Source organism: Saccopteryx leptura, chromosome 2 (genome assembly GCF_036850995.1).
Source record: "Saccopteryx leptura isolate mSacLep1 chromosome 2, mSacLep1_pri_phased_curated, whole genome shotgun sequence".
In the NCBI taxonomy this organism is placed as follows: domain Eukaryota; kingdom Metazoa; phylum Chordata; class Mammalia; order Chiroptera; family Emballonuridae; genus Saccopteryx; species Saccopteryx leptura.
In genome coordinates, this window is record NC_089504.1 from 20,301,104 (window position 1) to 20,313,661 (window position 12,558).

The 12,558-nt window shown below is 48.3% G+C and overlaps 1 protein-coding gene and 1 non-coding gene across 4 annotated transcripts in view; both read right to left on the reverse strand.

Moving 5' to 3' along the window:
• Window positions 1-2,175: 2,175 nt before the first annotated feature.
• TMEM268 (transmembrane protein 268) overlaps window positions 2,176-12,558 on the reverse strand; it is a 28,600-nt gene continuing 18,217 nt past the window's right edge. For all 3 annotated transcript variants that reach the window (XM_066367342.1, XM_066367343.1, XM_066367341.1), the window contains 4 exons: window positions 12,235-12,345; window positions 9,750-9,830; window positions 8,643-8,831; window positions 2,176-4,796 (listed from right to left, as the gene is read on the reverse strand). In XM_066367342.1, coding sequence (XP_066223439.1) covers window positions 4,617-4,796; window positions 8,643-8,831; window positions 9,750-9,830; window positions 12,235-12,345 — 561 coding nt within the window. In that variant the 3' untranslated portion in view covers window positions 2,176-4,616. The remainder of the gene's footprint in view (window positions 4,797-8,642; window positions 8,832-9,749; window positions 9,831-12,234; window positions 12,346-12,558) is intronic.
• LOC136396181 (small nucleolar RNA SNORA11) lies at window positions 10,613-10,741 on the reverse strand. The gene has a single exon (XR_010749583.1). It is a non-coding gene; the product is annotated as a small nucleolar RNA SNORA11 (small nucleolar RNA).

Below are 12,558 nucleotides of genomic sequence, written 5' to 3' on the forward strand. Positions count from 1 at the left end.
GTGGGCCAGAAATTTCTCACGGGTCAGCAAAAGCGTGAACTACCCTGATGTTGTATGAAGTTTACAGATCCAGTGGTCTTAGTCAAATTTGCTTATGCTTAGGGTGATTCTGCCTTAGCAGTCCCCAAAATAATTCTTCTATTTTCACTGGTCAAGTAAAAAATGGTTGAAAACCACCACACTAGACATACATAGTAAATACTCTAAATAAAATTTAAAAAAGACTGATTTTTTTTAAAAAAATCCAATGCACCCAACAAGAGGGGCACCTTAAATATAAGGATACAGGGAAGCTGACAATAAAAGGATGAACAAAAGTATACCTATATAATGACTATTAGAAAGAAAGCTAACGTGTCAGACAAAATAAATTTTTTAAGTATTTTTTTTAATTTTATTTATTCATTTTAGAGAGAGGACACAGAGAGAGAGAGAGAAGCGGGTAGGAGCAGGAAGCATCCACTGCCATATGTGCCTTGACTAGGCAAGCCTGGGCTTTTGAACTGGCAACCTCGGCATTCCAGATCGACACTTTTACCCACTGTGCCACCACAGGTCAGGCAACAAAGAAAATTTTTAAGGCAAAAATCTAATAGAGATAGACAGGGATATTTCACAAAGATAAAAGGGTCAACCTATCAGGAAGCTTTAACAATTCTAAATTTGTATGCATGTAAAATTACAGTAAAATTTGTCAGAAATAAATTAAAATACATGTCACACAAAAATTTGTACACAAGTATTCATAGCAGCATTATTTGTAACAGCCAAAAAGTAGAACTGATGAATGGATAAACAAAATGTGACATCACCACGCAATGGAATATTATATAGCCACTAAAAAGGAATAGAGTACTACTACATGCTACAAGGATGAATCTTGAAAAGCATTATGTGAAAAAAGCCACATATAGAAAGTTACATACTACATATATGATTCCATTTTTATGAAATGTCTAGAGTAGGGAAACTTCAGAGACAGCAAATAGATTAGTGGTCGTGAGGCCCTGGGAAGAGGAAGGAATGGGGGATGACCACTGGTGGGTAGGGTACTTTGGGGGCGAGGGCAAGTGATGAAAATGTTCTAGAATTAAATAGTGGCAATGACTGTGCAATCTTATGAATATACCAAAAACTATTGAACTGTCTCGCTTCTCTATTGGCTAAGATCAAGTGTAAAAACTACTAAACTGTACACTTTAAAATGGTGAACTTTATAGAATGTTGATTTCACCTCCATTTTTTAACACTATATGATTAAAAAAAACAACTTCTCAGAAGTAAAAGCAGAAACGAAACCTCCACTCTCAGTTGAAGATTTCCCTAGCGTGGTCACTGACAGAACCAACCAACCGAAGCCGGCAGGATCCAGACCGGCACACCCAGGTCAACGCTGCACCAGCAGACACAGCCAGAAGACAGCGTGGCAGCTGCAGAAAAGCCACCACTAGTGGAGCCCTAACTACGGCCTTGTGCTTTTCACACATCGCCTCAATTAGCCCACCTATTGTCACACACCCCATAATAAACAAGGAAATGGAGGTATCAGAGGAACAGAGAGGGTAAGCATCTCACCCAAAGTCACCAGCTTATGCTTAATCTTCCTACTGAGTCTCAGTCTCAGTACTGAGTCTCCCGGTACTGAGTCTAAGAAAGATCTGACTAGAATTTTGTGTGTGTGTGTGTGACAGAGACAGAGAGATGGGCAGATAGGGACAGACAGGAAGGGAGAGAGATGAGAAGTATCAATTCTTCGTTGCAAAACATTAATTGTTCATTGATTGCTTCTTATATGTGCCTTTTCCAGGGGGGCTACAGCAGAGCAAGTGACCCCTTGCTCAAGTCAGCAACCTTGGGCTCAAGCCAGTGACCTTTGGGCTCAGGCCAGCGACCACCGGGTCATATCTATGATCCCACACTCAAGCTGGTGAGCCCAGCTCAAGCTGGATGAGTCTGCACTCAAGCTGGAGACCTGAGGGTTTCCAACCTGGGTCCTCCGCAATCCAGTCCGACATTCTATCCACTGCGCCACTGCCTAGTCAGGCCTGACTAGAATCGTAATTCACATAAATACATCCCATGGTGCTGGAGTAATGGTGGTCTGATGCAGAATGAATAAACATAATCTGTTAATGACCTACTACATCAACAAATACACACATTGTATAGAAGACATAGAGGTTTAAGAAAAACAGCTATAATTTATTGAGCTCTTACTCGGGTTTACAACTCCAAGCTGCAAGCGCTTTACACTTCTGATGCCATTTGATCTTCCCAGTACCCTGCTGGGCAAGGACTCCTGGCCCCATTCCACACAGGAGGAGGGAGACCTAAGGGTGAGAGGGACACCGCTCCTAAGAGGCAGAACTTGGATTTGAGTCAATGTGACTCTGGAATCCAGACGCACTTTGGGACACGGCACCCCCTTCACCATCCCCACAGCTGTCACGAACACGGAGCCTTCAAACGTAGGGCGCATGTTCATTTGTGGAATGTGGTCTTCACCGCAAGACAGAGATGACAGAATTTTCTTAACGAGAAAGCTGAAGCATGCACCTCGTGGGCACAGCTGGGCGCCCCACCCTGCAGGTGAGGCTGTCAGAAACTCAAGGGAGGAAAGGCAGGAAACAACACACAAAGGGCTCCTGAGGCCCTAAAATGGGAGTCTGCCCTTTTGTCACTTAACACACATTTTTACTCTGTTATTATACGTACCAGGCCTTTAAGGTTGGACGAGAACTGCTGATCACATTCACCAACCACACTTCCTCTGCGGCCAGTGACGATGACGGTAACAACCTTCAGCAGTAATTCTCATTGAGCAAAGCTGCCTAAGAATCGGCTGAAGAGAAATGCCTAAAACAGCCATTTCCAAGGGCTGGTCGACACATCGTTTCTCTTCTCTGGCTCAGAGAAACGGAGAGTCAGACTCATCTTTTCTACGGCAAGTCACCCACATTATTACATCTCATCGTCACCAGATCCACTTATCAAGGAGTGGATTCACACTCAGAGAGGTTAAGTGATCTAGCAAGGTCACGCTGCTGGGAAGCAGATCTGGGGTGAGAATCCAGGTCCCCTGCTCGCCAGGCCAGTGTTCTGCCAAAGGGGACATCAGGTCTGGGATACCTCAGCCATGTGGGACTACAGAAACTTTGTACCTGTACATTAAAGAAGAAAAGACAGGCCAGGGGCTATAAGAGAGCGGAGAAAAACTGGAAATTCCCAGAACTTTGGCTTTGGAAGGGCCATTTTAAAAGTCAACCAATCTACCCTTTACATAGATGGGTAAACTGAGGACCAGCCAAAAGTTACACAGCTAGAAGTGGCAGTTCAGAACCAGAACCCAGGTCTGTGCCAACTTCATCATACAAAAGATATGGTGTGTTTTTTTGCCTGAGGAGCTTATAGTCTAGCTAGAAAAACAGGCATGTGCAGAGAAAAATAGAAAATAAAACATCAATAAAGGCAGCAGCTACATCTAGAACTGAAAAAGAGGAGGACAGTAGCAGGACTGGCTGTGTCGGAGAGCTTCCTAAAGGTGGGCCTAGTCAAGTTGGGCTTTGAAGCATGTACAGGAGCCCAACAGGTAGAAAGGAATAGGTACATCAGTCCAATAAAGGGTTTCAACTTGTGAACTTTGTATTTTGTGGGAGATGAAGCCACATTGCAGATGAAGGCCAGACCCTGGGGAGTGAGGAGTCCTTCAATGCCAGGCTAGAGCTTCTGGGTTTGGGCCTATGCAATAATGGGTCGTCAAACTTATTCAGGAGCAGAGAACCAGGAGGCCTCTGAGCTCTTCCTGGAACTCCACGAGTGACAGATGATGCTTCATTCTGGGACGGTGACAGTGTCAAGAAACAGGACTGTTGCTCCACATCTGACACAGAAAACCACAACTATAAGCACACATGCCTTTGATCAAAATAAGTCCTCGAGTCAGACAAAACAGGGCTTCTCCAAACAGTCCCATTAACAGGGATGCACCGTGTATTTTCTCGCTCTGTCTCCGGGAAGTCTGCGGTACTAGCTCAGGAACCAGTTTTTTCCTTCAGTACAGGAGGAGAAAGCGGAGAAAAGGAGAACATTCTGAGAATTTGCTTCTTTTTTCCAGACTGGGAAGAAGTCGTCCTGTAATCTTAGAGGCCCAAGGCAATGCCACACAGAGCAGCGTCCTCCCAGGGCCCGTTTCCCCGTCCGACATGAGGGCTTGCAGATGGGAGCATCATCTGAGACCAAACTCTGGACACGTGTGGCCCAGCCTGGTCGTCTGCACATTGGCTGGGCTGTCCAAACAGTGAAAGGGATGGCAGAGACGCCCGTCCATCCAGGCCCACAGTTCTAAGCCGCACGGAGAGTAGCTTGTAGCTAGGACCGGCTCAGCAACCATCGCTTCTGAAAAGGCCCGAGTCATCATGGGACGTCAACAGCCATTTTTGCACAGGGTCCTCGAGTGAGCACGACACTCCATTGCTGACACGACTGACACCCTTCAGAGTGCCCCCAGATGCTTCTCCACTCACCTAGAGCTCGCCATCAGCCCCCTTGGGCTCCTGAGGCCTCCCTGACTTCTCACCTTTGGTTCTTGGAGAAGGTGGAGTACATTCGGCCTTAGGTCACCTGGCCAGAAACGGGCAGCACCCCGTGCCCAGGATGTGGCCTTCTATGAGTTGGCAGGGGCATGGAACCCTTGGAGAGTCTGTATGTCGTGTCCCCACTGCCTGGGGGAGCTGGGAGGTCACCAGGAGCCGGATGTAGTAGCCGCCAAACACTGCCAGCAGCTGCTGGGCCATCTCCTGGAAGAGGCAGGGAAGCAGAGTGAGGGCCACAGAGACGCAGCTAACGCTCAGGGGAAGCCCAGCGGTCCCCAGCAGGGACGCTCACTGGGAAGAACCTGGCCAGGCCTCTGTCTGGGGCTCCTAGAAGATGCCTGGTCTTGTCTGGAACCCCAGCTCTGCAACTGACGCTGTGGGATCCTGCAGCCTCAGGTTCCTCATGTCCCAGGTGGGTAACCTAACTGCTGATGGGCGACAGTAAGATGCACAAAAAAACTATGGAGCCATGGCCCTAACCAGCTAGCTCAGCAGTAGAGTGTTGGCCCAGCATGTGGAAGTCCCAGGTTCGATTCCCAGTCAAGGCACACAGGAGAAGTGACCATCTGCTATGGAGCCTCAAAGTGCTAGAGAATTCAGCATTGATTTATCCCAGCCAATTGCGTGTGTGTGCGCACGCACATACACACACACACATACACACACACACACTGTTTCCAGGTTCCAATGTCAGTGGGCCTGAAAATGCATGAGGTCATGGAAATGCATTCAAAGCAAATCGCTAGTGAGTGGGGGCGGGCAGGAATGGAATACCCCTATGATGGCATGGCTCTTCCATTTATACCCGATACCTGCTGGATTGCTTTAGACAGTGCTCCTACCAGATTAAGGGTTTGCTTATAAAAACTGGATTTATCTCAAGAAGACAGACATAGCATGATTCCACTTATATGAGGCACCGAGAGCAGTAAATTCAGAGACAGAAAAACCAGTGGCTTCCAGGGGCTGTGGGAGGGGCTGGGGAGTAGTGTAATGGGGATGGAGCTGCAGTTTGGGAAGAGGGAAGTGTTCTGGAGATGATGGTGGTGATGGTGCACAACAAGGTGAGTGTACATAAGGCCACTTAAAAATGGTTAAGGTGGTAAATTCTGCATTTTATGTATTTTACTGCAATGAGAAAAATTTAACAGTCAAAAGGAATTTTAAAAAGAACTTTAAAAATTGCATTTATACATATTCTTATGAATATTTACGAAGATTATCGTTATGAGTTATTTACAATGGTCTGTAAATAGCTCATCACTGGTCTGGCCGTTGGAATTCTAAGAAAGCGCTTCCCGACAGGCAGCACGAAAGGTCTTTCCTAATACGTACTTGCGTCCAGTCTGAACGTAATACAGTCGGGTGTGGGCTGCAGCAGGCGCTTTACATTGATAGGGTCAGTGATTAACAACAGGCTTTCAAATCAAAAAGCCAAATGGAAATTTCAGCTCAGTCCCCCTGTGACGGACCCTGAGCAAGTCACTTCATCTTGCTGAGCCCACTTTCTCATCAGTAAAAGAGAGAAAATCATAGCATCTACCTGGTTGGGCTGGGGTGAAGGTTAAAGACACTACAGTAATGGAGAGAAAGCCTAGTACCTAGTGCTCAATAAATGATAAGTATTACCATGATCATTCTTCAAAAAAGTAGAAACTCCCACCTAGTGCTGGAGCATCTGTTTCCTATGTGCTAGAAAATAGTTAGCCTTCATGCTAGAAAATACTGAAAACTTCAACTAGCCCATGACTTACTCAGATTGGTCTTCTTGCCCATTTACTCTAAAATCAATAACCTACCACGCAAAAAACTGTGGACAGAAACTTGGCCTAACTAGACTCAGTAGGGCTAATTCTACCCTTGGCTTTGCCACATTCTTCCTTGCTCTGTGACCTTGGGCAAGTCAGTTGACTTCTTAGAAGCTATTTTATCCATCAAAGAAGAAAAAATAATCCATACCTCAGAAAGTATGCTAAAGAATTTTATGTATGATTTTTTTTTTATGTATGATTTTTTTAAAAGCTGTTAAAATGCAAGAGGTCATTATAACTATTTCTTTATCTTTCACAAGCACAGGCTTCCTACTAAAATACAATGGTCTGGCCCATGCTGAGACTTGGGCATTGATTATATCTTTTCCTCGCTAAGTTATAAAGCGAGCAACTTTAAAAACATGTGCACACACACTGAGGTGGCAGGAAATTGTATTACTATTGATTTGAATGAATTAGAAAATATAATTTTAAAGACTCATCATATTTAATAGGCTATTTTCAGAAAGCCAGACACACATGCCACAATAAAGTATATGACCTTATCGATCTTTTGTGCTCTTTAAAAAAAAAAAATAGTCAAGGGAATTCAAATAAAGAGATTAATATATTTATCATTTCTCTTGTAATAGTTCTATTTGCAGTCCCCCCCACTCCCCTCCAGTGCAAAAGGGAAAGTCTGGACTGGTTTGGACCTTTAATCCCTCAATCTGTTGGCTTAAAACAAAGTGCAAGTGCTCTCCTGCGCACACCATGCCTGAGGTCACCCTCACTGCATGTCCCCAGTGGGCCTGTCCTCACAGTGAGAAGAGGGGGCAAAGCTGCAAACACATTATCAGATGTCTGGTCTACCAGTACTGGATCAAACCCAACACATAGCTTAGCAGGTCCAACACAACTCTGTGGCTAGAGGAACAGGGATTCAAGGAAACAGAGATGAATATAAGATTTAAATAACTGGCCCTGGCTGGTTGGCTCAGTGATAGAGCATCAACCCAGAGTGTGGATGCCCCAGGTTCAATTCCCGGTCAGGGCACACAGGAGAAGACCCATCTGCTTACCCGCCCCTCCTCCTCTCACTGCTCTTTCTCTCTCTGTCTCTCTCTCTCTCCTCCTCCTCCTCTTCCTCCTCCTTCTCCTCCTCTTTCTCCCCTCCTGCAGCCATGGCTCAAGTGGAGTGAGTTAGCCACGGGCACTGAGGATGGCTCCATGGCCTCCATATCAGACGCTAAAAAAATGGCTCCAGTTGCAACAGAGCAAGGGCCACAGGTGAGCAGAGCATCGACCTCTAGTGGGCTTGCTGGACGGATCCCGGTCGAGGTGCATGTAGGAGTCTGTCTCTGCCTCTCCTCCTCTCACTAAATTTAAAAATAAATAAATAAATAAATAACTGCAGTTCAAGTAGATAGATTGATAAAAAGATTTTAAAATGACCCTAACAGCTTGACCAGTAGTGGCACAATGGATAGAGCATCGACCTAGGATGCTGAGGTCCCAGGTTTGAAACCCCAACGTCACAGCTTGAGTATGGGCTCGTACAGCTTGAGAATGGGGTCACTGGCTTGAGCGTGGGATCATAGACATGATCCTATTGTCGTTGGCTTGAGCCCAAAGGTCGCTGACTTGAAGCCCAAGGTCCATGGCTTGAACCCAAGGTCACTGGCTTGAGCAAGGGGTCACTGGCTTGCCTGGATTCCTCCGGTCAAGACACATATGAGAAAGCAATCAATGAACAACTAAGGTGCCACACAAGTTGATGCTTCTCATCTTTCTCCCTTCCTCTCTGTCTCTCTCTCTCCTGCATGTGATAGATAGAGAGAGAGAGAGAGAGAGAGAGAGAGAGAGAGAGAGAGAGAGAAAGAAAGAAAGAAAGAAAGAAAGAAAGAAAGAAAGAAAGAAAGAAAGAAAGAAAGAAAGAACCCAAATAGTCATCAACATGTTCATGGTTCGGTAGGCAATCTATGATCCATCAACACACAACTCTATATCCACTGGAACAACCAAAAAGAATATCAAGATGTTGGGGGGGGGGGGGGGGACAATGAGTAGCAAATGACTCCTATTAACTAATTTTTAAAGTTCTGAGATATAAATAAATTAATTAAATAAAGTGCTGAAGCATGAAAAATACTGAAAACAAGTAGGCTAGAAGATCTGTATGGTCTCTACCTTCTCAGTAAAGCCACGTCACCGGGGAATTGACAACTTGAGGTCCCCATGCACTCTATGCAAATACCCCAGAAGAGAAGGTGGCCGTGACCACCCAGGTGCCCCTCACCTCCGGCTCCGCCTCCGGAACAAGCTGGTGGAGCGCAGTCTGCATGAGTGGCCTCTCTGTGGGATGGGCCCTGCTGGGCAGGAGAGGAGCTTCCTCCAGCAGCTCCTCTGGCCCCGCAGCTGACGGCGTGGGGCTCACCCCAGTCTCCATGACAACACAGAGCTGGCTCAATCTGCTTCTCAGCAAGGACTGAAAGGAAACAGAGAGGGAGCTCGGGTGGTGCCCTAAGATGGGGGGCATGTGGGAGGCCAAGTCGCTGCCGGAGCCGCAGACCCAGGGCGGACAGGTGGGCCTTCGAGACTCAGACACTGACCCTGGGAGAAGGTGGCACTGAGAGTTGAGGGAACTCCCCCAAAAAGTATGGTCCTTCATAGCTTCTCAAGCACTTCCCTTCCATGCTCTCAGGTGCTCCCCAAGCAGCCTGGGGCATGAATCTCGTGACCTGTGTGAATCTCTTGACCTGTGTGAACCTCTTGACCTGCGTGAATCTCTTGACCTGTGTGAACCTCTTGACCTGTACCTCGCACAGGAGCGCACTGAAGCTCACAAGCCCTGCCCAAAGCCTTACAGAAGCTAACGGGCCAGGACCAGGACTAAATCACAGTCCCGGCTTCAAGACCGACTAGGAGAAGGCTGATCCCAGAGGAGGAGCCCAGGCCTCGGAGACAGGAGGGCGGGGCCCCAAACTGGGCGTCCTCCGCGACCTCGTAAGGGTGGCAGCAAGGCTTCTCGGACCCTCAGCTTCTTCATCTGTGGAATCAGACAAGAGTTCCCTGATCCCCGTAAACGGTAAGAAGGCATTCTGAACAAGCGAGAGTCTTCTAAATATATTACACTTTCCTCTGCCAGGATCTTTATTCTTATATTACAAATAAATAATATTATATTATCAATAAATAAACAGGGGAAATGCCACTAGTTAAAAAGGAGGAGATTGGTTAAAATTTGATTAAAAAGATTAATTCCCTAGACAAAACACCTACCAATTTGACATACGTGTTCTTCCTTCTAAGTAACTTCTCCTTAGACACTTCCCAACATGGAGGTCATGCAATCTATACAATTTGGTCTCCTGGTGTATTTTGTTTTTCACTTAGGGCTTCTTACCTCTTGACTAGTCTTCATTTCTCGAACATGTTCAGATAAAAACTGCATGCAGTTCTCCAGGTCAAAGTAGACAAACCAGAGCTGGGGAGAGAAGTTATGGCCCCTAAGGCTCAAAGCCAGCCTGACCGTGAACTCACCAGTCCTGAGACGGCCTACCTCCTGCCTCCTTGCCAGAGGCCCACCCCGTGAGTGAGGACCACTGGATTTGTTCCGGTCTCGAGTGGGAATATGCCACTCTGCTCTCTCCCCGAGTTCCCCGTGCACGAGGAAGCCTCCTTTGCACCGCTGACAGAAAAATGCTCTGCGTGCAGACCTGTTAAAAACGGCTACAGCCCCATCTCCCACAAGCCACTAAGCACCTGATAGATCCAAACCATCCCGTATGTACCCATCCAGGGCCATTCCCCTCACCCCCAGGGGCCAGATGCCCTTCTGCCTGGAACCCAACATGCGAATGAGTAAAACCCATCAGAGCTGTCACCCCCGCAGCCCACGGCCAGGTCAGAGGCAATCAAGTTGGGTGTTCTGGGGCGAGGGGAAAAAGGGAGGACGTCCTCACCTCACCATTTCCGTCCCTTCCTCCAAACCTCAACAGTCCCCAGAAAGCCGGATTAAACTAGCCAGGCCGAAATCCTCCGTGTCCACAAGTTACAGCATCTTGTCAGGTCCACGCCTGTCACACATCCCCCAGGTTCTGCGAGAAGCTGGTGTCCCACGTCTCATACCGCCAACCACTGACGCCTCCTCGGGCTCCCAGACCTCCCTCCTGCCCGGGGCTGACCCATGAGACCCAAGGTCAGGTCCCTCCTGCCAACCAGCCCCTCCCACTGTCTCAGCCCCGAGGGAACTTCTGTCTTCTCTCCATGTATAGGGCATCGTGTCACAGGAAGGTCACAGTGCTCGGCCACCTGTGAGTAGTAAACCCAAGTTCCTGTTGGATGTGTTGTAAACAGGGGAGCCATGCTTCAGGTGCCCTGCTCTGATCACATCCCCCAAGGGAACAACTTTTTAAATTTCTTTTTTTACTTTTTATTTTGAAATTTTCCAAACACGTATAGAAAAGTAGAGCCAACGATGTCAGTAACCTCCAGCTACCGGTGGTCACTGTTCAACAGTTGCCACTTCACGGCTACTCTGTTTCATCTTATCCCGCCCATCACTCACCCCAGACACCTCGGCCCCAGCCCATCAAGCCCACCCCACCCAGGGATTTTAAAGAAAATCCAAGATAGTGTATCACCTCACCCCAAGACACCACTCTGAAATGGGAAAATCCTAATTATTTTAAAAAAATGTATTCATTCACGAAGTATCCACCCACCCCTGCCCTCAACTAACACCTGCCAAGTCACCTTGATACCATCCATAAAGAGGCTACAGAGACAAATGGGCCTGAGAGCACCCCCAAACTCAAGGAACTCTCAGTCTCTACGTCACACCTGAACTGCCAGACATCTTATGACATCATCAAGTTCACCCCCTGGTGTCAGTCAAGATCCTCTAACACTGTACACCATCACAGGTGTGCCAGGCCCCATAAACACAGGGATCCGCACGTGTCTGTTCTCCGTGGCAGCCCCAGTACCTGAGAAAGTGCCTGGCACAGTGGGCCCTCAGTAAATGATGGCAGGAGGAACAGGTGATGCAGGGGAGTGACTGAGAAGGCAGACGAAGTGCTGAGATTTAGCAATCCCACCTGTGAAGTCCAGCCAGGAGCAGGGAACCTGGGGCTCATCTAGCCCAGCTGTGTCCCACATCCACTGTGTGACCTCATACTAGTCACTTAAGATGTCCCCACTGTCCTTGGGGCAAAGAAAACCACAGAGCCAACAACAGCTTGAGCGCAGGGTCGCCAGCTTGAGCGTGGGATAATCAACATGATTCCACGGTCACTGGCTTGCGCCCAAAGGTCACACTGGCTTGAAGCCCAAGGTCACTGGCTTGAGCAAGGTGTCACTGGCTCGGCTGGAGCCCCCAGTCAAAGCACTGCTTCTTATATAGAAGCAGTCAGTGAACAACTAAAGTGCTGCAACTACGAGTTGATGCTTCTCATCTCTCTCCCTTCCTGTCTCTGTCTCTCGCAAAAAGAAAAAGAAGACAACTGAGCCAAGCCGACGATGACTTCAGGATCTGACCTGCCTCTCCCGGGGCTTTGCATGGGCCTTGCATGGGCCCCTCAGTGCTTGGCACAGAGGAGGCCCCATCTGTTTGCTGAATGAACGCTGAACAAGGAGTTAGGCTTGGACAGTCTCTGAGCTTCCCTTCCAGCCCTGCCCCGTGAGGGTCTACGCTGCTGGTTACCACCCAGAGCAGAGCCTGCAGGAAGGAACACTGGGCAGGGAGGAAGAGCAGGGCTCCCACAGCGCCTTATTAGCAGACTCTGGGAGATGCTGTGCCGGATGTGGTGGAGGACCCGGGACCGCCACTCCCCATCAGCCTGGCCCCACAGTGAGCCCTCAGGAAGCGGTACTCGGAGACACTGTACCTGAATCACGCTCTGGCAGCCTTCCACTGTGTCCGTCACCCCCAACAGCACCCGGTGCCGCAGCAGGGCTCCGTTGGCAGCGGTCAGCCTTAGGTCCGTGTTGGTGTTGGCCTGTAAGACACACACCAGCCCTGTGGCCAGACCTCCACCCCGCCAGGGAGCTCTTGAGCCCCGGAAATAACCACTCACCGACCCACCACTAGACACCACGGGACAATCCTTTCCTTCAAGACACATCCATTTCCTCCCCTGTCAAATGGGACGGTGGCGGTGTTGAGACAGGAAAGGCAATAGTGTCAGACACCCCAGGTTGAAGCCCAGCCC